Source organism: Rana temporaria, chromosome 7 (genome assembly GCF_905171775.1).
Source record: "Rana temporaria chromosome 7, aRanTem1.1, whole genome shotgun sequence".
Classification (NCBI taxonomy): Eukaryota; Metazoa; Chordata; class Amphibia; order Anura; family Ranidae; genus Rana; species Rana temporaria.
Window position 1 is genome coordinate 73,430,338 of NC_053495.1, and position 27,269 is coordinate 73,457,606.

General features: G+C 44.2%; 1 protein-coding gene across 1 annotated transcript in view; it reads right to left on the reverse strand.

The window, feature by feature from the left end:
* Window positions 1-27,269, reverse strand: part of CACNA1I (calcium voltage-gated channel subunit alpha1 I) — a 2,078,868-nt gene that overhangs the window by 376,156 nt on the left and 1,675,443 nt on the right. The window contains 1 exon segment of the mRNA XM_040359583.1: window positions 26,998-27,068. Coding sequence (XP_040215517.1) covers window positions 26,998-27,068 — 71 coding nt within the window.

Here is a 27,269-nt window from a genome sequence, read left to right on the forward strand (position 1 = left end):
AATGCCCCATTTTTTCACCTCTCCCACATGAACGCACTCTACTATTGCCACTTCAGTCTCAAGTTGAATCCCGGTGTTTTGTATTTCACGGCAGGTGGTAATTTAAATAGCTACACGACATATTGAGGAACAGGAAAGTATTAATTTCTCTTTTGCTTTTGATGTTCCCTCATGGTTCTATGACCTGTGGCGTATGGGAAGGAGGAAAAAGGAAGAGAGAACTTTTTTTTTTTTTTCTTTGTTTCTCTTTCCCAGGGCTCGTGATACTAGACTATTAAAGTGGACCATAGGATCTCATCCATTTACTATGCCATTGAATGGTTGAAGGACTGACCTGCGGAGCTAACATCAAAATAAGTGCATAATAAGTGCAGAAGTGCTGAGGTAACTTAGCGGACATAAATACCCTATACAGCTGACTGGAAGTATTACAACAGTCTAGAGGTAAAGGTGTATCCCTTTCTTTTCCCTTTTAATTTGTCCTTGACGTCCCTCTCTACTTCCGTTGTGGGACTGGCAGACCCTGTACCCTATGCGCCTGACCCCTCCCTGAGTCAAGGACAGCTCCACGGCTCGATTACCAGTGAGAAAAAACACACACTAGGGCCCCTAGGCCTTAGAGTAGCGGGTAGAGGTAGGACGTGTTAAACACCTAAAAGCAATGCTGGGACTAGCACAATACAGCAGTATATGACCCAAGAAGGAAACCCCAAAAGTTCAGGAACTGTAAAAAAAACTGAAAAAAAGAAGAATGAGACTAAAAAGGGGGAAGGTAGCTCTGATAGATCTAAATGAGAAACGGCATTAGAAAGCGATTTTGAATATAGCAGATTAGAAGAACAGTGACAGGATACTCAACCACCAACAAAGGCAGAGATGAATGCTATGCTATTAAGGATGGAAAACATGATTAAAACAGAGATTAATAGGATCCAAACGGACCTAGGAGGGCTCTTGGACAGAGTGGAAGAGACAGAAAAAAGATTAGAAGAACAAGACCATGAATTAAACAAATTAAAAATACAAGTTAAGGTCATGACCGATAACCAAAAAATTTTAGCATACCGGTTAGAAGACCAGGAAAATCGCAACAGGCGACAGAATCTGAGAATTCGTGCGTTAGTGGAAGAAAAAGGTGAAGACCTAAGAGCAATCATGAATACAATATTTAATCCCCTGCTAGAGAAGACTGCAGAAACGAAGCCCCTTAAAATAGAAAGGGTACATCGAGTTGGAAATCCCAAACAGACAGAAAGAAACCGACCAAGAGATGTTATAGTCCGGTTTAGGAACTATGAGGATAAAGCAGACATATGGGGAAAGCTAAGGGGGAAATCTCCTCTGAGATATAGAGAGACTGAGTTACAAATATTCTCTGACCTATCGAAAGAAACGCTAGCAAGGAGAAGACACTTGAAACCTCTATTAGAGTTGATGCGCTCGCAAAATATAAAATACCAATGGGGCTTCCCTGCATGCCTTATCGGCCTAAAAGGGGGGAAAACCGCACGATTAAGACACCCAGAAGAACTAATGGGATTCTGTCTTAAAATGGACCTAATAACACCGGACTTGCCGGACTGGGTGGATTGATCTAAATCAAATGGTCTGATGATGGGGGGGGGGGGGGGGATTGGGGGGTAGCCGTGGAGTAGTCTGAGTATCACCACTAGGGAGGAGCCGATGGTGAAGGAGTGGTGGCAACCAATAGCGGCTCCTAGGCCAAGAATGGGCCAGGGGGAGGGAGGGGTAGGGGGGGTAGGGATAGCAGGGTGGGCACCGGGGTGGGGGCCAAGGGGAGGGAGGGGAAGGGGGGAGGGAAGGGGGGTGGGGACCATCTCGGAGACTCCACGAGAAAGAGCTAGATTCACCCAAATGTCCCTTAGATGACCGACATTAGATTTCTTTCATATAATGTTAGAGGATTGAACTAAGAGACTCAAAATTCTGAAGGAGCTGGAGCACTATAAGGCGGATGTCGTCTTTGTACAGGAGACCCACTTAACATCAGAGTCCAATATTAAGATGTTTTCCCACAGTTTCCCCACTTGGTACTACGGAGATACAATATCAAAGAGGTCACGTGGGGTTGCTATAGGATTTGCTAGGAATGTACGGTTTACATTGGGTGATAGATGGACGGACCCCGAAGGTAGATTTTTATTTTTGAAAGTTGAAATAGGAGGAGTGGATTTTACCCTGGCAAATGTTTACGCCCCCAATGTGAACTCAGCCAAATACGTGAATAAAACCCTAAGGAGATTAAAAGATTTTGAGGAAGGGCATGTGGTACTTGTGAAGCATATGCTTCAGTGTAATTCTCCCTGCTTGTTTTAGTTATATTGTGTGTGTTAGAGGTAAAAAGGGTTCATGTGTTACAGGCTGATTGATATGTTAATAACCCTTCCTCAGCCAGCTCCCTATTTCAAAGAGTTAATTGACTCTCTTGTGTGTATTGTTCTAAATGTTAATTGATAAAGGAATGTGTCTGATCAGGTTAAACATAGCGGAGCCGAACCGGCTAGATACTGATTAGTTCAATGAGATATCCTTATTTCAAAGGATCTGTATTGAAGACCCCCCACTGTGTGAGGGGGGGTGGAGATTGTCATTGTAACAGTTGTAACCACATATAAGCTCTGTGTTATACCATTAAAAGTCTGTCTTGTTCCAGCAGTAAGCTTGTCTCATGTGTGGCTTTTTGGGCGATCCCAGGAATATTCCTCCTCGTGGAATATTGGGGTGATTTTCATTATGGGAAGGAGGGAACGTTGACGGGGATATCATTGTAATACCGTCACAATTGGTTGGAAGCAGCGGGATTTTCCCTTCTACTTTCCTTTACACCCGGATTCCAAGCAGACACTGGAAGAACTACTGGAAGTTCGTGGAAGGATTGCTAGCAACAAAACCAAGCTGGTCATCATAGCAGAATTAATGGAGCTAGACCAGGAGAACGTGTTGGCAGCAACGCCAGCAGTACAAGAGATGGAGACACCAGTGATTCAGGAGGAGGAATCGCCAGCCAACAAGCTAATGAGAGAGAAGCTAGCATGGTTCGGTCCGAACCCAACGGCGGATGTGGTGCTGAAAGTGATGGACCTGTTAGTAAACGCAGAGCTACAGAAGGATAAACAAATAAGAGATGCAGAACTACAGAAGGCTAAACAAATAAGAGATGCAGAACTACAGTTAAAACTGGCAGCAGTCCAACAAGCAGCCGCACATCCTCCAAGCAGTGAGTACAGCACAGCAGACGCAAGGAAGATTCCGTTTAGCGCTTTTAAAGCTTTTGATGAAAAGGACTGTGAGATTGATAACTACCTGGCAGATTTTGAGCGACAATGTAACCTGCACCGAATAGCTAGAGGAGAGTGGGTTGCAATATTGTCAGGCAAACTGTCAGGCAAAGCTTCTGATGCTTTCCGGACCGTGCCAGATCAGGATATCCATAGCTACGCCCGGGTTAAAGAAGCGCTTCTGGCTCGTTATGCAGTAAGCATATAAAAAGAAAGATGAGCAAAGCCTCCTCTGACACGCTGTGTTAAGATTAATGATATCCCAGTTTTATACACGTAGTCACTTCCTCCAATAAGGGGAACACCGCCGCAGCCAACAACAGGCATATACAAAAGAAAGGATGTTGCCCCTGCAGGGAAACCAAGAAGTGGTGTCCCCTGGGACAACCAAGAGGCTACTAGGGCAGTGACGGACAGTCAGTGTAATTTAAAATTATGTGTTTAATAAATAGTAACAAGTTACATAGTATAATTTATACACCTGGGACAATCATACAAGTATAACACTATAAGAGCTAGAATAGCTCTAATTACAACCTGTAATCAATGGCTGGCCAAAAAATGCACGTATGAAGCTAGTTCATATAGCGTGCAACAAACAACACATAAAGAGACATGGACAATGACAAACATGTGGGACATGAATAACTATGGCAATCCGGACGCCAGATGGATCACTTTTGCTGTCAGTTCTATTCGGAAATCCGATATAGTATACTTGGCAATGAGCCTTCGTGAGAACAAAGGGAGAATTGGCAGCAAAAGTGCCCCCGCAGTGGATAACTGAGGTTACCGGACCTGAATTCCGTAGGAATAGTGGTCTTGCATGCATGAACCTGATGGCAAAATCTGATAAAGGTTCATGTGTATGAGGCTTGGGCATACATTTTGGGTAAATTACAAAATGAAAGAAAATAAAAAATAATTCTGTGTGGGCTGCCCTGCCTGCAAGAAGGATGTGTTGTACAGTTCCTATTTGGTCTCCAGAGATTCCGATGTATGAAGCGGTTAGATGCAGAGTTTAATTAAAGAATTTATATGCTACCACCGAAGATCTGCATTGTAGACTTCCTGATGTTAGCAGAGCATGTGAAAAAAGATTTTGGAACGATCTTACCAGTAAGGTTCACAGGTTCACAATGATCCGGGATCCGTTGGCTAATGATTGCCTCCAGACTTTTGTATTGTCCAGATGCTGTAGTCGGCGTCTGTGATCAGTCAGATGCGCGTATGTGTGTCAGCGTACGGGGAGGATGATGCGGCCATACAGTCCGGTCATGTGATTCAGTTCCCACAGATCCGCTAGGCTGGCAAGTCCGGCTATACACTTCAGGAATTAGGCAGTATGTGACTCTGATGCGCACCAAGTATTAGGTGCTCTCTAGTAGTAGTGTAGAGCATCCGCTCGCTTCATCTCACTCGCGTATTCCCGCGAGTCACCGCTTCAGTTTCCCGCTGCTATGGGGCATTGAAAGAGTGGCGTCCGGAGCCGTGATGACGTCAACGCGTTTCGTAGTGTTGATACGTAACTTCGTCTGGACGGTGAGAGAGAGGCGTGCGTCGCTCCTTTATATGCTATCGGCGCACGCCTGTCTCTCATTGATTAGAAAAGTGAAAAAATATACGGAGTTCCGTTTAATAGACTTAGATGTCATTTTAGTAGTAACCCCAGAGTCCCACCGACAGAAGTTCAGGGACTCACGCAAAACCACAAAAGACTCTTACGCGGAATGGGCATGCCAGTTATCCCTGTCGGCCTCTAACTGGGTAAACAGCAGCCGGGCCACCACCGCAGAGGACATTTTGCAACTAATGCTCCTGGAGCAATTTTACAATCACATCCAGACGGATGTCAAAGATTGGGTGAGAGATCGCAGGCCCATGACTCTACCAGAGGCCGCGAAGTTGGCGGATGAATATGCGGATACTCGCAAGACAAACCCGGTCACACCACGGGTACAACCTCCACGACCAAAGGCGCCCTCACACCCACCAGCCGCTAGATACCAACCTCCTAACAGACCGATGACATCTAGCCCTCGCTATCCACGCCAGGAGGACAACGAACAACGCTGCTTCCGGTGCAAACAGCTGGGTCACTTCAAGCAGAATTGCCCCCTGAATGACAACACCAGGTCAAATTGGTCTCAACCTGGGTACCGCCCACCAGCAGCAGCCCATTGTGTAGACTCGGCTTGGGATCCCCAGGAGCTGGGTCCGGAAGAACTATTGGACACCCTTTACGAAGTCCTCACGGTACAATCTGTTATTACGGACAACAGGGAACACCATTGTCAGCTGGTCATGGGCGACAGCCATGAGCCGGAGGGGCCCTGGAGGGAGCTGGGCAGAAAGAGGAACCGCCGGCTACCCACCAAGAAGAAGAGGTCCTGGAAGCCGTATAACAAGCTGACTTGGGAGGAGAAGAAGCGACTGGAGGAGAGGGAGTCGCAGCGGGCGTCCCAGATGCGGGCCGAGATGTTCGCCAAGGGCCCACCGGTGGCCCCTTACACCACCACCCAGTTCCTGATGATGAAGGACCACGTGGGGAGCCTGCAGGACATGAGCAAGCAGGAGCTGATCCGTGAGTACATAGAGCTGGAGGAGTGCATAAGCCGCATGGAGGAGGAGAACAACCACCTGAGGTCACAGCAGGCTGACCCCCCAGGCTCCATGAACTGGAGATGGAGCTGGAGAAGCTCAAAGAGGAGAACCGGCGGCTGCGGAGGGAGCAGAGGGTGGCTGACCCTATGGGGCACTGATTCCCCCCCCGGAATCTGAGCACCAGTGCTACAGCATTTCAACAAATATAACTTTTTCTTTTTTTATGAATCTCCTGTGATTGTCACTTCAGAGCCATAACCTGCCCCCTCCCATAGCGGGACACCTAGACGGCGGTGCACAGACCCATTCGCCATCTTCACACTGACTTCTGGTGACTCTGCAGATTGCACCAAGACTTGGGGACTGAACGGCGTGTGATCTGACGACCCGGTGGCATACCTGAGTCTGAAACAGTTGTCAAGGGAGGTCAGTTACGCCAAACGGAGTTAACCTCGGACTAAAAGCTCTGAACCCGTCAACCCTACTGGACCAGGGAAGGTCCAACCGGGTTTTCCGGAGCAGGGAGAAAAAGGGGGGCCATTGTGAAGCATATGCTTCAGTGTAATTCTCCCTGCTTGTTTTAGTTATATTGTGTGTGTAAGAGGTAAAAAGGGTTCATGTGTTACAGGCTGATTGATATGTTAATGACCCTTCCTCAGCCAGCTCCCTATTTCAAAGAGTTAACTGACTCTCTTGTGTGTATTGTTCTAAATGTTAATTGATAAAGGAATGTGTCTGATCAGGTTAAACATAGCGGAGCCGAACCGGCTAGATACTGATTAGTTCAATGAGATATCCTTATTTCAAAGGATCTGTATTGAAGACCCCCCACTGTGTGAGGGGGGGGCGGAGATTGTCATTGTAACAGTTGTAACCACATATAAGCTCTGTGTTATACCATTAAAAGTCTGCCTTGTTCCAGCAGTAAGCTTGTCTCATGTGTGGCTTTTTGGGCGATCCCAGGAATATTCCTCCTTGTGGAATATTGGGGTGATTTTCATTATGGGAAGGAGGGAACGTTGACGGGGATATCATTGTAATACCGTCACAGTACTAATGGGGGATCTCAACTGCTGTATGGACCCTACACTCGACAGTACGTCCCGGGCACAGGGGGACTAATGGTGAACACTTAAAAGAACTGAAACAACAAATGTCACACAACCAACTGATAGATGTATGGCGAACTCTACATCCCAAAACACGTGACTACACTTTTTACTCCCCTGTGCACGGGACGTACTCAATGATAGATTATATCCTCATAGATCACAGACTACTTGATAGGGTAATTGACGCAGGAGTCGAGATCACGACAATATCGGACCACGCCCCTATAACTTTAAGAATTAGTACATCATTACAGCAAACAAATCCACCGGCGTGGAGACTGGATGAAAGTTTACTTGAAGATGAAGAGGTTGCAGGGAGAATTCAAAAGGAACTAGAGTTCTATTTCAGGGAGAATGATACGGAGGGGATCTCGGGGGCATACCTATGGGATGCTCATAAAGCGTACGTAAGAGGGATCTTTATCGCCGAGGAAGCGAGGAAAAAGAAAGAAAGTATCAGGAAAGTAAAATATTTAACAGAAGAAATCTATAAGTTAGAACAGATCATAAAACACAGGGTCAAAAGAGAGAAACTCTCCATGCATTATCCCTGAAAAGAGATGAATATAGAGCACTCTCAGAGCAAGAAACAAGGAAACTATTAAATAGAAGGGAAAGAGATAGATATATTTGGGGGGACAAACCTAGTAAGCATTTAGCTAGAATGGTACAAAGAAAGAAATCCAGAAATTTTATTGAAAAAGATTCAAAAAGAGAATGGGGAGTTAGCTAACTCAACTAGGGATATAGCCGAAGTTTTCAGAAATTATTACGAAGGTCTATATGCTGTACAACAAAAGAAGTGGAACCCCGGAGAGAAAGAGGCCAAAATAAGAGTGGTATTACAGAAAGCAAACTTACCTAAGTTAGAAGCTCAAGCCACCGCAAAAATGGAAGAGCCCATAACTGAGGAGGAGGTGAGCATCGCTCTAAAAAACTCAGCCAAGGGGAAAAGCCCAGGTCCAGATGGCTTTACGACCTTGTATCTGCAAAAATACGGCACCATTTTGATCCCTAGACTCTGCCACTACTTTAATGGGTTGGGGGCTGAATATGAGATGAGCTGGGAAGCATTGGAAGCAACAATCACTGTTATAAAAAAGGAGGGAAAAGACAATACACTTTGCTCAGGCTTCCGGTCCATCTCACTATTAAACGCAGATACAAAGTTGTATGCTAAGATATTGGCCGAACGCATGAAGGGGCTAATGACAAACATAGTACACCCTGACCAGGTGGGCTTTATACCTGGTAGAGAGGGTAAGGATAATGGGGTCAGGGCTCTCCTTCTCCTTCGACAAATTAAAGACAGTGGGTCCCCCGGTCTACTCCTGTCAGTCGACGCTGAAAAAGCGTTTGACAGGGTAGACTGGGGGCTCATGATACAAACGCTAGAAAATATAGGCATAGGCCCGAGGATGGTGAGGCGGATTAAAACGCTTTACCATCACCCGTACGCCAGGATTAAAATCAATGGGTCCCTATCCACTCCCCTAGAGATGAGGAATGGGACTAGGCAGGGATGCCCACTGTCCCCTCTCCTCTTCATTCTTTCGTTGGAACCCCTACTGGCAATGAAACGAAACAATTCCGAGATTAGGGGACCTAAAATCAGGGAAGAAGAGCACAAATTGGCCACTTTCGCGGACGACATCCTATTTTTTATAAGCAACCCCAGAAAAACACTCCCGAATTTAATGAGAAATATCTTACAGTATGGCGAGGTCTCAAATTTCAAAATGAATGTATCCAAGACGGAGATCCTGAATGTCAATACCCCTAAGGAGGAAAAACGTTATCTCCAAAAGGCATTCAATTTCTCCTGGAAAAAATAAATAAATTACCTCGGCATAAAACTTGTAAATTCTCTAAAGAAAATGTATAGAGTTAACTATATCCCCCTGTTAAACGAAATTAAACGAGAAATTAAAACTATTTACTATCGGCCAATATCATGGTTCGGTAGGATAAACGTCGTAAAAATGGTCTTAATCCCCAAAATAATCTATAAATTTCAAATGGTCCCAGTAGCATTGCCACAGACGTACATTAAAATATTAAACTCCCTTCTGATGAATTACATCTGGAAGAACAAAAAACAGAGGATTTCTGCGCAAGTATTAAAACAGAATAAGAAAATGGGTGGACTGGCGGTCCCAGACATTGGAAAATATTACGTTGCAGCGGTTCTCGCGCGGGTAATAGAGTGGGCCAAAGAAAATCCAGACAAAAGAGGGATTAATATTGAACGTGCACTTGCACGGGCACAATTGGGGCGAATAATTTGGAATCCACCACAATATAGAACTTTAGACACTTCTGCACATGAAATTACATTTAATGCACTACGGGTTTGGGATAGATTACACAAACAATTGAAATTAAAATATAACTCCCCATTAATGGACCTTAAAGATAATGAATACTTCGCACCAGGGACTGAAGGGGTGGGAGGGAATTGGATTAAAAATAGAATTCAGGTTAGGGATATAATACACAAGGGTAAGATTTTGACATACCACGAGATTAAAGTAAAGATAGAATCCATGAGGCTGGATGAATGGCGATATATGCAGCTGGCGCTTTTTATCAAGCGTCTCCCGCTACCTCTCCGACCACGTGAGGAGTATACATCGATTGAAAAACTCTGTATTACCGATAGTTCAAAAGGCAACATCTCTAAAATCTATAGGTCTTTGTTTAAAAGGGATGAGTTGGAGATCCCAAAATACATCCTAAAATGGGAAAGAGAACTGGATGCACCTAGAGGAAATACGTCCGCAACTATAATAATAAAAATGATCCATACCTCTGCAATAGATGTAAGGACTGCAGAGATGAATTTTAAATGCTTAACGGGGTGGTATGCTACCCCAGATAAAACTAGCAAATATAGAGAAGGGCAGTCAGCAGACTGTTGGAGAGGGTGTACAGTAAGGGGGACAATGGCCCACCTATGGTGGGACTGTCCGGTAATAAAAAAATACTGGAAAAAAATCCTGCCTCTGATTAAGGATATAACCAAGAAAGAGATAATAGAAGACCCATGGGTAGTTCTGTTCCATGGGGGAGAAGGGAGTATAAAAGAATATAAAAGATCGTTGATTCCCCATCTACTCAACGCAGCCAAACGCCTGATACCAAAAAAGTGGAGGGAAGTAGAAAGCCCACAAGTGTGGGAGTGGATGGAGTCAGTGGAGGAGACCTACAGGAGGGAGGAGTGGAAGGAAGGGATGGATGAGGAAAATGCCGACCACAGGGGTAAATGGGCAAACTGGTTCGAGTTCAAAAAAACTAGGGGATACATGGAAAATCTGAGGGAGACATAGAAAGTTCAAGTAGCATTTGGGACAAATTAGTAAAGTGGAGTAACGAGATGGAGAGGGGGGGGGGGGTTAGTAGGGGGGGAGGGGGAGGACCGTTGGGTTCAATACATGTATCCCCTTATTCTTTTCTCTGAATGGAAAATTTAAAATACTCTCTAAAAAAATAGATAATATATTTCTAAATAAAAAAAAAAAAAGAATTAGCATGAAAACAAAAACAAAATAAGGAATCATACATCCGCAGATGATGCTAAAACTTCTTCGGAGACGATGGGGGACCATCTTCCATGAGAAAGTCACCAAGAAAGTTATTGACTGAGCGGAACAAAAAACGACCGTCTGTACGCGGCATTAGTGTTTAAAATGATATAATATACTTTTAAAGGTCAAGATTCCAATACACCTTTATATGCAAGTGATTATCAGTACGGGACCCCAGGTGTCACTCCACACAAACAGGAGTTTGAGGGTTCTCTACATTATATCACTTTGAGCATATAGGGATGTATTAGGCCACTTAAGGCCTGTACACACGATAGGTTAACCAGAGGACAACGGTCTGAAGGACCGTTGTCTTAGGTTAACCGATGAAGCTGACTGATGATCCGTCAAGCCTACACACCATAGGTTAAATAACCGATCGTGTCAGAACGCGGTGACGTAAAACACAACGACGTGCTGAAAAAAACAAAGTTCAATGCTTCCAAGCATGCGTCGACTTGATCCAGCATCCGTGGATTTTTAACCGATGGTCATGCCTACTAACGATCGGTTTTGACCTATCGGTTACCAATCCATAGGTTAATTTGAAAGCAAGTTGACTTTTTTTTAACCTATGGTTAAATAACCTATGGGGCCCACACACGATCAGTTTTGACCGATGAAAACGGTCCTTCAGACCGTTGTCCTCTGGTTAACCTATCGTGTGTACGAGGCCTAAGGGAGATGGTATAAAATACCATCAACCCCTAGCATAGAAAAGTTAGAGCGAACATGTTCAACAAATTAGGACAAGGCATATGAGGGAATTGTACTTATGTCAAGCTCATATTAAATAGGAGTTGTAGTGACAACTAGTAGTTGCATATAAAAGGCAATATAACTCAGGTAATTCTAGTTGCAAATATGAGATGAATATTGCACACGTATTAGTAGTTGCATATGAGAGGCAATTTGAAGGTAGCTGACCCTTTAAGGTATTCCTTAGCAAACGGTCCTTAACACAGCAGTATATCCCAATTAGTACGTTGATATCCACAAGGTATATTAAGTAACAACAAATGTATCAGATGGAACACAAGCAGCAGATCTTCCTATAGGACTACAAGTGATACAATAGCTACTTATCCGTTTGCAGGCTTCAATGAAGGAGATAGGGATTCCGTGGTATAGGGTGTTCAGCAAGAAGGCCTTAAAGGTTGTCCCCAGCAATGGCTCTGTGTTGCAGTAGGTGTAACAGCACCAAAGTAGTAGTTGTTGCCTGGAGCAGTGTTTCAGCATGGGGAGCGATGGCAGCAATATGGGTAGCGTGGCCGAGCTACGGCTGACAGTAATAGAACAATGTTTATATTTCAATTCAATGCCTTTATAGGCAAGGGCCAGGTGTAGTGCATCGCACTGAATTTGAAAAGAGCGACGTTCGCTGCTGCGCACTTCCGCGTTCCATGGTGGAACGCACGGGACGCCCCGCGATGATGTCATAGCGTGGTCACCGTAATGCGCTCCAGGGTGGAATGCATAAGGAAATAACAGGCACGCGGAGTGCCTGTTACAGTACCCCCCTCTTAAGGGATACCCTCCTGGGCATCTCAGCAGGCGAAGGCTTATGAGGATATGTAGAATGAAATTGACTACATAAATCGGGTGCATGCACTTCCGCTGAATCTTTCCAAGAATCTTCCTGTACACCATAATCCTTCCATCCAAGTAAATATTGTAGACGTCCTCTTCTTTTTCTAGAGTCTAGAATTTCTTCAACCCCATAATGTTCTTCACCTTGAACTAGGATAGGAGGTGCAGGAGGAGGATTCCTACCAGGAAATTGGATAGATCGATAGGGTTTGAGAAGAGACAGATGGAATGAAGGATGAATGGTAAGTTCCGGAGGGAGAGAAAGTTGCATGGTATTTTGGTTAATAACTTTAGAGATTGGGTATTGACCAAGAAATTGTTTGGTGAATTTCCTCGCTGGTAAATGCAAACGTAGGTTATATGTTGAGAGCCATACCTGATCGCCAATTTTGTAGGATGGTGCAGGTCTATGCCTAAGATCATAATAGACTTTTTGGCGATCTTGTGCATTTTTGAGATTTTGTTTCAAACTTGTAATACGGATGAAATGGTAGACCAATAATCATTCGTTGAAGGAACATTTGTAAGAAATGAAGACTCTGGTAGTATATTGGGATGGAACCCATAGTTTTCGTAAAAAGGGGAATAACGCGTAGAGGAAATAGTTAAATTGTTATAAGAGAATTCAGTGAGAGGAAGAAGTTTCATGACACTGGTTTACTCTTTCTGTCTGTCCATTTGTTTGAGGATGATATCCACTGGAGTATCTATGGTCTATTTGAAGAATGTGACACAAGGCATTCCAGAATTTGGAGATAAACTGAGAACCTCTGTCCGAAACCAGACGTGAAGGAACACCATGTAATTTGATAACATGGTCCAGTAAGGTTTGCGCTGTTTCTTTAGAAGAAGGCAGTTTCTTAAGAGGAACAAAATGAGCCATTTTGGTCTGCATATCAACTGTTACCATGATGGTGTTATATCCATTAGAAGGAGGTAATTCGATGAAATCTAAAGACAATGCTTCCCAAGGTTTTGTAGGAATCGGTAAAGACATAAGCAATCCATAAGGTGGTCTTCTTTCATGTTTAGATCTTATACAGACCTCACAGGTGGATACGTAGTCTTTTATAGTGCTAGTCATATTAGGCCACCAGAAATAACATTGGCTGAGATCAGTGGTTTTCTCTATTCCAGGATGACCAGCTAGGGGAGTATCATGTAACACTTTCAAAATATGGATAACCATAGAAGGAGGAACAAAAAGTTGAGTATGCTTGTAAAAGAAACCTTCTTCATCTTGCGTTAAGCCGTGAGGGATAGTAGTATCTTGCATTATTAAACTTTGTTTAAGTAACGGTTTTAGGCCCCGTACAGACGAGCGGACAGTCCGATGAAAACGGTCCGCCGGACCGTTTTCATCGGACATGTCCGCTGGGAGATTTCGGTCTGATGGCTGTACACACCATCAAACCGAAATCCGCGCGGACAGAGAACGCGGTGACGTAGACGACACCGACGTTCTCTATCGCGCGAGTTCAATGCTTCTACGCATGCGTCGAATCAATTCGACGCATGCGCGGGATTTCTGTCCGCTGGTTAAACGTACTAACCAGCGGACATGTCCGCCGGACAGCTTCCCAGCGGACATGTTTCTTAGCATGCTAAGAAACATTTGTCCGCTGGAAATCTGTCCGCTAGCCTGTACACACGATCGGATCTGTCCGCTGACACTGGTCGGCAGACCAGTTTCAGCGGATATGTCTGGTCGTGTGTACGAGGCCTTAGATTCAGATTAGCAAGTATAAACTTATGAGAAGGAATAAGAAGGGATGGAGGAGGAAGTTCTTCAACAGGTTCTGAAAGAGAATCTTCTTTTCCATTTTTTGCGCCAGGCCTGTAGGTAATCAAGGAGTCAAATCTATCAAAGAAGAGACTCCATCGCAGCTGTCTAGAGGAGAGGGTTTTGCTAGATTTGAGGTATTGTAGGTTACGATGATCAGTATAAATCATTATGGGATGTAATGATCCTTCTAATAAATGTCGCCAGTTCTCCAAGGTGCATTTAATTGCGAGCAATTCTTTTTCTACAATATAATAGTTACATTCAGCTGTATTCAAGGTTTTTGAGAGAAATGCAACAGGATGAATTGGAGAATCAGGAGCAGAACGCTGAGAAAGGATTGCGCCTAAAGTGCAATGTGACGCATCGACTTCCAATACAAAATAGTCATTTGGATTGGGAAGTTGCAGGATTGGGGCTGTGGTAAAGCGATGTTTTAATTGTTGAAAAGCATTTTGGGCAGCTTTTGACCAGGTGAATTTTACCAATGAGCTGGTAAGTTGAGTAAGTGAACACAAAATTAAACACAAAAACCGCGCTAATGTCTCCCCACCCCTGACCCTAGGCAGCAGCTGGCGTGTGAATCACAAGAAAATATAAACAAAGAAAAAGCCGCGCCCCAGCTAACAGTCCATTAATGTACACAGTCTATGAGGGTGTAATGTGTCCGTATTGAATGGAATGGTGCTTGTATAATGAAAAGAAGGTCCAGATCGTTCCTAACTATGATGGCTCCTCCAATCCGCAACCCAATAACACCATACACAGAATGACCATCCCCCGGAAAAAATTACAAGGAAAGCCGCTTACCAGAAAGGCAAGCGGTTAGGGCAGATGGCTATAACCCAGCCTAGGCCTTTTATCCCTGAGGTTTGCACCAGGAAGTCCTCCATCCTCTGAATCTGTTGTCCCCAGCTCCACCGTATTTGTATGCAAATAAAACAGAGAGCACACATAGCGTGATACTGGGACAACTCCTAGCAATAGTGTCTAAGGTCCACACCACCTAGTGACAACTATCCATAAGTGTGCATACGTGACCCTCCACCAATAACAGAGGCCGCTTACCAGAAGGTGAATGGTTAAGGCGATTGGCTATGACCCAGCCCAGGCCTTTCTCCTTATAGTGGGGGGTCCTTCCTCCCCTCTGCGTGATGTCCTGGAATTGGTTAGTGCATGCAGTTCACACCACCCAGTGAACCTATCCGTAAAGTGACCCTCCACCAGCCAGAGAGGCTGCTTACCAGAAAAAAGACAATGTCAGGCAGATGGCTATGACCCAGCCTAGGTCTTTGGCTCCTTGCGGTGGAAAGTCCTCCGTCCCCTAAGTGTTAGGTTTCCAACTCCCCCGTTTAAGATGTATAAATGAAGAGAAAAACGCACATAGCGTAACTCTGAGACAGTAACTTTTAATTAAAAAAGGTAAAAGGTACTCACATTATGAGCGATTAAAATAAGTATGACAAAATTGCCGGCCGGCATAACAGGAGCCCTACTCCTTGCGTGGTGACGTCACTGCGTGATCCTCTCAGACGCGTTTCGTCGCTATTGGACGTTGTCAAATAGGGCCATGCAGTAATCACCTTCTATAAATAGACCAGCCGCCTATTGTGAACGGCTGGTAATGAGTCCAGGTACGCCATCTTTGATGTGGTAAACCCTGCCCTTACGATAAAAACTGTAAAAACAGTAAGGCACCCTCAAGAGTGACATTGATCATAGATCCCAATTATAACCTATGTACTCCCGCCTCCATAGCGGGACAACAAAAACATCTTAAGTGGACCAGTGACGGAGGGAGGGAGATCACGGGGAAATCAACAAGGAGAGAGTTATGCCTGGCACCTGACATTCTCTCCACCAATAGTCCACGCGAGCTCACCACCTCCATCTAGTGTCCATATCGGGCATAAATGGGATAGCCCCATCTCAGGCATGAACAAAAATTTGACAGCACCAGATGTTCAAACAGACCCCATTTACCCCCTTATGGAGTTATTGGAAGCCTGTGTTGTGTAGATCTGGTTGTCTGGAAAAAATAATAAAATATAAAATACTCCCTAACGTGGATCTACTCCAAACAGGTGAGGGGAAATATTATAGCCCTCAGTCCTGTGATTTAAACAGTGTAATAATCAAAATCATATTAAAAAACATTTTATGAAAAAAACCTCTTAGTGTGAGACTATATAAGTAAATTTATTCCCTCTCACATCAATCCACTGTGCCAGTGCAAATCTTACGCGTGACCTCATGTGAATCAATTAATATAATAAATATCAATTTACGTGTGTAAAGGGGCAAAAGCCCTTTCTTAAAAAAAAATTCTTTTAGTGACTAGACCTATGATATGTCCAATATTAATTACCCCCCAACATTTTTTAATTTTAATATCAAGAGAAATAGAAAAACCCCAAAGTGTAAATACCTCTGTAAAAAAGTGAAAAGTCCAGATATGATGGCAGGGCTTGTCTAAAGCCCTAGACTACACCAAACCACATTAGAAAAAATGTTTTAACACCTACCCTCATACAGCCGATCACATTAGGCTTACATCAGGCATTGTTGATAAAAGCATTAACATCTGTTTCTATGTTCAGGCCAAAGGGTGTATAAGTTTTAAGGCGAAATATCCATCCCATTTCCATCTGTGAGATTTCACGTACCAAGTTCCCTCCTCTCCAATGGGGTTGATATTTATCAATCCCTAAGAACAGGGTGTTGGAGGGATCTTTACTATGTTTGAGTCTATAGTGATTTGAAACGGAATGGTGCCTAAACCCAGACAATATATTTGTGATATGCTCATTAACACGTATTTGGAATGCCCGCTTGGTGCGGCCCACGTATTGGAGACCGCATGGGCATTGTACCAGATAGACCACGCCTACAGAGGCACATGTCACACACGGTTTGATCTTAAACTCCTTCCCCGTTGCCGTGGAGGTAAAGGATCTAACACATCTCTGTCTATTAGAATTTAACGTACAGACACGGCATCGGCCACACCTATAGTACCCCTTTAGTTGATCAAACATGAAACCTGAACCCCTCAAGGGAGGGTCAATAACATTAGTAGAGATTTTGTTCCTCAAGGACGGGACCCCCCGTAAAATCACCCTGGGTTTAGGGGGCAAGATTTCTTTAAGTTGAGGGTCATTCATGGCAATGTGCCAATGCTTGTTGACAAGGTGCTTGATAGCCCTATGCTGGATAGAATAGGAGGTGATGAAAGGGACCCCCTCAGGGAAGGTGTCCCCCCCTCCCACCTCCCTATCACGCAGCAAATCGTTTCTATCCAGTGAGGCGACCTGATGGAGAACTGTCTGTAGGGATTTAGAACAATACCCCTTCTCCAAAAACCTTTCGGTCAGGATCTTGGCCTGGACATGGAACTCCCCAAGGTCAGAGCAATTACGCCTCACCCTAAGATACTGGCTTTTGGGAACTCCCTTCAGCCACGGTTCATGATGACAGCTGTCTATAGGTATGAAGGCATTCCTATCAGTACTCTTAAAATAGGTAGAAGTAACCAGTTTGCCTTCCTTCACTTGAATGTTTAGATCAAGGTAATGAACCATAGTCTGGCTAGCTTCGAATTTCAAACGTATGCCCCTGTCATTGGTATTAAGCTTCCCGATAAAATCAATCAGGTCATCCTGTTCACCAGCCCATAGGAGGAGGATGTCATCAATATACCTCGCCCAAATAACAATCTGGGGGACCTCCTCGAGGTGGATGACATCCTCCTCCCATTTGGCCATAAACAGATTTGCCAAACTCGGAGCATATTTGGCTCCCATCGCCACCCCTGTGTTTTGTTTAAAGAAACAGTCCTCAAACCAAAAGTAGTTTGAATCCGCCGCGAACTTCAGCAGAGACATAATGAAGTCTACCTGCTTTGATTGTAGGCCAGAATCCCTATCCAGGTACATTTTAACTGCCTCAAAACCCAGGGCATGGGGTATGATCATATACAGTGATGTTACGTCTATAGTGGCCATCCAAAGATTGGAGGTAACTGGTAGGTCAGATATTATGTTCATAATGTGCTTAGAATCCCTCACATATGAAGAGATTTTTTTGACCAGGGGTTGCAAGTAGAAGTCCACATATCTGCCCACCCGGGAAGTGATGGAATCAATCCCACTTATTATGGGGCGTCCCGGGGGGCAGACAGGGTCCTTGTGCAACTTGGGGAGATAGTACATAGTCGGAGTACGAGGGGCCCGGGGTATAAGGAAGAGTTTCTCTTTAGCTGATAGTATACCCTCAAAAACACCCCTCTCCACTAATTTTTCCAACTCTCTTTTGTAACGGTTTTTGGGGTCACTCGGTAGAATGGAGTAGGTATTGACGTCATCCACTATATTGTGCATCTCTCGCAGGTAATCTACCCTGTCGAGGACCACAATCCCTCCCCCCTTATCCGCTGGCCTAATAACCAGGTCCTTGTTCGTACAGAGGGAATCTAATCCTTCTTGTAGGCTTTTATTTAATCTCGCCTTTTTGGTCTCAATAAGCTCCAGATCTCTAATCATAACATCCCTGAAAGTCCTCAGGGATGGTGCCAATCCTCCTGGAGGGTTGAAAAGAGAAGCATTCCTTAGGCCAGAGTGTACAGAGTTAGTGATGGGTGGTTGATTGGAAACTGAAATTCCTTTCATGTACCGTTTGATGTTAATTTTTCTAATGAACCTATGGATGTCCATATATGTGCTGAATTTGTTCAAACCTTGAGGGGGAGCGTATTTTAACCCTTTGTCCAGTATTAACTTCTCAGAGTCACTCAAGACTTTGGAACTCAGGTTAAAAATACCCTGCCCGGTTACATTTTGGGACGCTTTGTTTGCTCTGTGGCGCCTCCCCCCTCTATTCCCTCTCCTCTTTCTCCCAACCTCTTGGTACCCTGCCCTGGTCTGCGAAAACCCCAATTGGGGCGATCATTAGGTCCCAGGGGAGGGGCCCCCAGAGAAGGTGGAGGAGGTGGTGCAAACCAATCACCTCTAATGGGGGCAAAAAGTTGGGATGGTTCAGAGGCAAAGTATCCATCTGGACCAGCTTTATCCCTAAGGGGGAAAAAGGAATTTGATGTAGGGACATTATAATCCCAACCCGAACCAGAGTCGGGGTACAGATATGATGGTGAAGGGTAATCCTCTTCTCCTACTGGTCTCGGGCCACCATTGGCCACAGGAGTGGTGTTGCCACCATTGGGAACACCCGAACCCCATCCCCTCCCTCGGGGTCCCTGGGGGTATACATTATAACCCTGATTGTAATATTGGTTTCCCAAATTAGGAGGGGGCCCATAGCCTCGAAATTGGTTTGTCGGGCCAATAGGAGGTCTAGGTGGTCCCATAGGGCGTGCCTGGTCCCTCGGGAGAGGTGGTGGGGGTCCTCTATAGGCACCCCGACCCCTTCTAGGGGAAGGTCTAGATTGCTGCCCCCCTATTTTATAGGTAGGGTTGCGATTCTGGGTCATTGGCGCCTGAGAGTTGCCTACATCACCTCCTCCTTGTCCAGACACTTCCATCTCGGTGTTACTTAATTTATTAAGTTCCTCCAACATTTTCTTCTGCCAATTAAAGACTATGTTACTTTGATAGTCCTCTAAGTCCCTATTGTATTTCTTTTTCTTCTTATTCCTTTGATCGCGATCTTCTTTTTCAAGAAGATTCAGAAGATTAAGCGATTTCTCTTTATACTCTTGTCCCTCTTTAAAAGGGTCAAGTTTGATCTTTATGGTTTTGATCTCATCATCAAGTCTGATCAGTTTAGCTGTCTTCCTATCTGTGAGAAACTCTAGGAATGAAATCCCTGCCTGATTAAAATACTTGAACCAAGCCTCGAGGTCGGTATCCCCTTTTTTTTTTTTTTTTTGGGGGGGGAACCTCCCATCTTAGGCTCCTTGGAACCATCCCCAATTTAATGTATGATTCCAGGTAGGCAATATCCCACTTCGTATGGTTCTCTGAGATAAAAAGGTTTTTGAGCCGAGTGAATAAACCCCCCAGATCACCTTCATCCTCTTTGTAGGATTCAAATACACCTTCGGTGTTTAGCAATTGCTTAGCTCTAAATTCAAAGATGTCCATATTGATCCCCCTTATAGATTAAACTATAAATAAACAGCAGCGGTGATACTATCAGAAAGAATACAAAATTAAACACAAAAAACGCGCTAATGTCTCCCCACCCCTGACCCTAGGCAGCAGCTGGCGTGTGAATCAGAAGAAAATATAAACAAAGAAAAAGCCGCGCCCCAGCTAACAGTCCATTAATGTACACAGTCTATGAGGGTGTAATGTGTCCGTATTGACGTCACCACGCAAGGAGTAGGGCTCCTGTTATGCCGGCCGGCAATTTTGTCATACTTATTTTAATCGCTCATAATGTGAGTACCTTTTACCTTTTTTAATTAAAAGTTACTGTCTCAGAGTTACGCTATGTGCGTTTTTCTCTTCATTTATACATCTTAAACGGGGGAGTTGGAAACCTAACACTTAGGGGACGGAGGACTTTCCACCGCAAGGAGCCAAAGACCTAGGCTGGGTCATAGCCATCTGCCTGACATTGTCTTTTTTCTGGTAAGCAGCCTCTCTGGCTGGTGGAGGGTCACTTTACGGATAGGTTCACTGGGTGGTGTGAACTGCATGCACTAACCAATTCCAGGACATCACGCAGAGGGGAGGAAGGACCCCCCACTATAAGGAGAAAGGCCTGGGCTGGGTCATAGCCAATCGCCTTAACCATTCACCTTCTGGTAAGCGGCCTCTGTTATTGGTGGAGGGTCACGTATGCACACTTATGGATAGTTGTCACTAGGTGGTGTGGACCTTAGACACTATTGCTAGGAGTTGTCCCAGTATCACGCTATGTGTGCTCTCTGTTTTATTTGCATACAAATACGGTGGAGCTGAGGACAACAGATTCAGAGGACGGAGGACTTCCTGGTGCAAACCTCAGGGATAAAAGGCATAGGCTGGGTTATAGCCATCTGCCCTAACCGCTTGCCTTTCTGGTAAGCGGCTTTCCTTGTCATTTTTTCCGGGGGATGGTCATTCTGTGTATGGTGTTATTGGGTTGCGGATTGGAGCCATCATAGTTAGGAACGATCTGGACCTTCTTTTCATTATACAAGCACCATTCCATTCAATACGGACACATTACACCCTCATAGACTGTGTACATTAATGGACTGTTAGCTGGGGCGCGGCTTTTTCTTTGTTTATAAAGTTGAGTAAGTGGTTTCACCAATAAGGAGAATTTTTTTATGAATTTCCTGTAGAAATTAGCAAAGCCCAGAAAACTCTGTACAGCCTTTCTAGAAGTAGGTGTAGGTCAGTTTGAAATGCAAGTCACTTTGGACTGATCCATCTGTATTCCTTTTGGAGAAATGACAAAGCCGAGGAAGGGAATAGTAGTTTGTTCAAAGACACATTTCTCAAGTTTAGCGTATAAGGCATGAGCTCTAAGTCTTGCAAGTACCCATCTGACATGTTTTCGATGTTGCATCAAGTCATCTGAGTAAATGAGTATGTCATCCAAGTATATGACTACGCATATGTTGAGAAGGTCTCTGAAAATATAATTCGCAAAGCATAGGAAAGTTGCTGGATCATTACACAACCCAAAATATAATTCGCAAAGCTTAGGAAAGTTGCTGGATCATTCGAAAAGTCCATAACGTGTGCGGAAGTCAGTCTTAAATTCATCACCTGATCTAATACGAATCAAAATTATAAGCTCCTCTAAGATCGAGTTTAGTAAATACGGTAGAAGCCTGTAGTCTTTCGATCAATTTAGGAATACGTGGAAGAGGATAGCGATTTTTCACTAAATTTGTTCAAAGCTCGATAGTCTATGATAGGTCTAAGGCTACCATCTTTGTTTGTAACAAAACACATACCAGCACTGGCAGGAGAGGTAGAAGGTTTAATGAAACCCTTTTTTAGATTATCTTGTAAATATTTCTTTAAATGTTGAAGTTCAGGTTGAGAAAGGGAATAAATTCTACCGGTAGGTATAGAGGTACCTTGCAGTTATCCAATGGGACAGTCATATATCCTATGAGGAGGCAATGTCTCCACATTCTTCTCACCGAATACATCGGAAAATTCAAGGTACTGGAATGGTAACTCTTGAGGGGCAAGATGAAGCAGTGAAAAAACTTGATAACAAGTCTTTTTACAATATGGTGAATTCAGAAGTACAGTTGCTTGATCCCAGAGAAAAGTAGGCATATGCAGGTTAAGCCAAGGTAAACCAAAAACAACAGGGAATAGTGGAGATGGAATAACATCATAGGTCAGAAATTCAATATGGTTATCTCCACAAATAGTCAATAAGGGTTGAGTCTGGTACAATATAGGTCCAGATGCAGAAGTTGTTCCATCGATAAAGCTCACCGAAAGAAGGGACAACTTCTTCGAGTCTGGAAATTTGTGTAAAGAAACAAGGGCTGAATTGATGAAGTTACCACATGCGCCTGTATCCAACATAGCCTTGACAGGAATTCTAACTTGATCCCACTGTAACATAAGAAGTAAATAGATATAAGGAGTTTAGAAACAGAACGAGACAATTTGCAAAGGTGAATTGGCTTACGTTCGTCCTTTTTCTGTTTTACAAGAGGACAAGAAGAGATGGCATGTTCCGATGAGGCACAATAAGGGCAGAGATTCAATGAGCGGCGACAAAGTCTTTCAGATGAGGTAAGTGGGGCACGTGTAGTCCCAATTTCCATTTTTTCATCAACGGGAATCAAACTAAATTTTTTAGGCATAGGGGCAGATGTAATTGGACTTAATTGACGTTCAGCTCGTCTCTCTCTTAACCTATGATCAATGGTGATCGGACGTTGTATGATGTCATTAAGAGTAAGAGGGAGATCTGACCGAGCCAATTCATCCTTGAGTGGTTTGGAAAGGCCAAGGCGAAATTGGTTACGCAGTGTGACATCATTCCATTCAGTTTTAATGGCCCACCTCTGGAATTCCGCAATGAAATCCTCAACTGGTCGTCTACCTTGTTTGAGGTTCCTAACCACATTTTCAGCAGTGAGTTGCTTATTGAAGTCATCATATAGCAAAGACATAGTTGCTAGAAATTGTTGACAGGAATTTAGGATTGGATCCTCTTTTTCTAGGTAGGTATTTGCCCAAGCACGGGGTTCACCATGTAAATAGGATTTAAGGGTGAGCACCTTAATCCTATCATTGGGGAAAGTGCGAGGACGGAGTTCAAACATTAATTTACACACATTAATGAACTCTCTATAGGTCTTTCGATCACCAGAAAAAAGAGGAGGTGGGTTAATCTTAGGTTCAGGGGGGAGACGAGGTAAATTTGGGGTAAGGGCAACTAAACCTTGCAAGGCGTGATTTTCTGCTTGTAGATTTTGTACAGAGAGCGTCCACCCTCTGGGTAAGGGTGACAACATGGTTTGCAAGTTCCGCTGGGTTCATGATATGGTTCTATTATTCTGTAACAGCACTGGTGAACGGGAGTGAACCACAACTGCGGTTAGCATAGATTTCAATGCACTTCTTTATGTGACAAATCAGTATTGGGCCCCAGGCGTCACTCCACACAAACAGGAGTTTGGGGGATCTCTACATCATCTCTCTGTCCCATAAAGAAAGGCGTTGAGCTACTAAGGATGGACGCATTACAACATGCGACCAGACCTTAGAGTTTAAAATTTTATAATATACTTTTAAGGTCAAGATTCCAATACACCTCTATATGCAAGTGATTATCAGTACGGGACCCCAGGCGTCACTCCACACAAACAGGAGTTTGGGGGTTCTCTACATCATATCACTTTGAGCATATAGGGATGTATTAGTCCACTAAGGGAGATGGTATAAAATACCATCAACCCCTAGCATAGAAAAGTTAGAGCGAACATGTTCAACAAATTAGGACAAGGCCTATGAGGGAATTGTACTTATGTCAAGCTCGTAGTAAATAGGAGTTGTAGTGACAACCAGTAGTTGCATATAAAAGGCAATATAACTCAGGTAATTCTAGTTGCAAATATGAGATAAATATTGCACACGTATTAGTAGTTGCATATGAGAGGCAATTTGATGGTAGCTGACCCTTTAAGGTATTCCTTAGCAAACGGTCCTTAACACAGCAGTATATCCTAATTAGTACGTTGATATCCACAAGGCATATTAAGTAACAACAAATCTATCAGATGGAACACAAGCAGAAGAGCTTCCTATAGGACTACAAGTGATACAATAGCTACTTATCCGTTTTCATGCTTCAATGAAGGAGATAGGGATTCCGTGGTGTAGGGTGCTCAGCAAGAAGCCCTTAAAGGTTGTCCCCAGCAATGGCTCTGTGTTGCAGTAGGTGTAACAGCACAAAAGTAGTAGTTGTTGCCTGGAGCGGTGTTTCAGCATTGGGAGCGATGGCAGCGGTATGGGTAGCGTGGCCAAGCTACGGCTGACAGTAATAGAACAATGTTTTTATTTCAATTCAATGCCTTTATAGGCAAGGGCCAGGTGTAGTGCATCGCACTGAATTAGAAAAGAGCGCTGTTTGCTGCGGCACACTTCCATGTTCCACGGTCGCCGTAATGTGCTCCAGGGTGGAACGCATACAGGAAGTAACAGGCATGCGGAGTGCCTGTTACACCCCGCTACTTGAATATATTCATATATCTGGCTATACATCCAAAGGTATTCTGATTACGTGTCGCTGGAGCGGATGCATGTTGAATGTCTGCAATGTAAATTATTTTTAACCATTATAATGTATTTAAAATTTTAGTGTTCTAATATTGTGTATCTCATTCTAGATAGTGAGATTTTGTTCTCTGTCACTGTCTCCTCTTGTTGCTCGTCCTGAAGAAGCCTCACGGCAAAACACATAGATGCACAGGGGACACAACTCATACTTTCAATATCATGTATGGTTTTTTATCTTTGAACACTGTGTGGTGTATACTTTTTGTAATAAAATCATATATTTTTTGCTATTTCTGTTGTAGTTTTGCCTTCAAAGTCCGACCATTGGTTATTCTTTTCTGAGTAATCCCCTTTTCTCTCTCATATATACGGATGTGGCAATGTGAGTGCTCCCCCCCTTTTTTTCATTCCGGGTGCAGGAATGAGTACTCGCGTGGTTCAACCCACCTGCTCCTCTGATGGCCGCTGAGCCGCTCAATCCTCCTGATGATCCATGGGCTCAGTGTGCAGTGACAAGTGGCTCGGGAGTTGTGGCTGTCCTGGAAGGAGAGGATCCCCAAGCTGCTCCGTTCCCTCCAGCATGCCTGAGTTTCACACACATCCCTTCTCCCGCCCCTCTCTCCCTGCCTGTGTGCTGCTGCGTCTGTAAAGGGGATGTGGGGACGGAAAGATTAAACAAGCCGACAGCCACATTGAGAAAAGTCATTGACTGAGAGCCCCCGAGGACCATTCAAGTAAATGAGCAATGTGACCAGACCCTCCTTCTCTCCCCCATCCTCCTCCCTCTCTCCACCCTTTGTCTCCCCCTCGCTCTCTCCCTCCCCCTCCGCTCTCTCCCCCAGCACCCTCCTTCTCTCCCTACTTCTCCCCCTGCCCCCATCTCTCCATTCCCCCTCCTTTATCCTTAATCCCTGGCCTCTATCTCACTCCTCCCCCTCCCTCTCCCTGCCAGCACTGGAAATGGCTTTACCCCAGTCTGTTTATTATACTCCCATCATCTACCCACAGATGTGATGTAGAATAGTATAACAGAATGAGTTTATTAACTTAATCCACTTAAACTGGTAATAAATCCCAAAAAAAACACTATATTGCATTGGTACATGTCCCCTGGGGCAGGACCCATGTCCCCAAACACTTTATGACAATAACTTGCATATTAACCTTTAAAATTAGCACTTTTGAATTTTCACGTTCGTGTCCCAACGGTGTTAGAAAAAATTGTTTGCCTGTTCACATGTTCTGCTGCGAACCGAACCGTGGTGTTCGGCTCATCCCTAGCCTGAATTATTTCCATTTTTATTTTGTACAGAATAAAGCTGGACATTAACATTTATAGGTAAAGTTGATTTAGGGAATATCTGCCTCTCGGGGATCAGGAAGGAATTTTTCCCCCTGCTATAGCAAATTGGATCATGCTTTGCTGTGTTTTTTCGCCTTCCTCTGAATCAACTGTGGGTATAATATTGTGTAATATGGAATTGTATGGTTGTTGTTTATTTTTTATTGGTTAAACTAGATGAACTTGAGTCTTTTTTTCAACCTAACTATTTAACCATGTAACTGTTTCTGAGAGCAACCTCGTCTTAAAGCGGGGGTTCACCCTTAGAGGGCACTTTTCCCCCTTAGATTCCTGCTCGTTATTACTAGGGGAATCGGCTATTTATTTTAAAATATGTGCAGTACTTACCCGTTTACGAGACGCATCCTCTCCGTCGCTTCCGGGTATGGGCTTCGGGAATGGGCGTTCCTTCTTGATTGACAGGTTTCCGAGAGGCTTCCGACGGTCGCATCCATCGCGTCACGATTTTCCGAAAGAAGCCGAACGTCGGTGCGCAGGCGCAGTATAGAGCCGCGCCGACGTTCGGCTTCTTTCGGCTACGAGTGACGCGATGGATGCGACCGTCGGAAGCCTCTCGGAAGGTTGTCAATCAAGAAGGAACGCCCGCTCCCGAAGACCCATACCCGGAAGCGACGGAAGAAGATGCAGCTCGAAAACGGGTAAGTACTGCACATATTTTAATATAAATAGCCGATTCCCCTAGACCGAACGAGCAGGAAGCTAAGGGGAGATTTTTTTTTTTTTTTAAATGGGTGAACTCCCGCTTTAACTGTCAGAATACCTGAACAGGGATGCATCCCATCTCCACCAATTAAGTGTATTTTTTCAGGACCTGGTTTAATATTTGTATTTGTGTATGGCCAGCTTTATGAACAAGTACAGTGTGCAATTAGCACTCCTCTGTCTACAGCTTTAATGACCACAACAGATCTTAATGACATCATAACCAGGGAAATCAGGTTTTTTATTACCTGAGGCAGTGCTTGTACGACAGTGTCCAGTAATGCCCTCATGCCTGTTGCCATTTTCAGCAGCTTCAGCACTGTAAATCAAAGACAAATAAAGAGAACACAGTGTTACAATGCGTGTGATTTGACAGTATTTTGAAAGAAAATGAAAAAAATAAAATAATTATTTGAAAGAAGATTTTGCTTTTCAAATACAGGCAGTCCCCGTGTTACAAACATCCTACTTACAAACAGAAGGAGACAACAGGGAGTGAGCAAATCTAGCCATAGGAGGG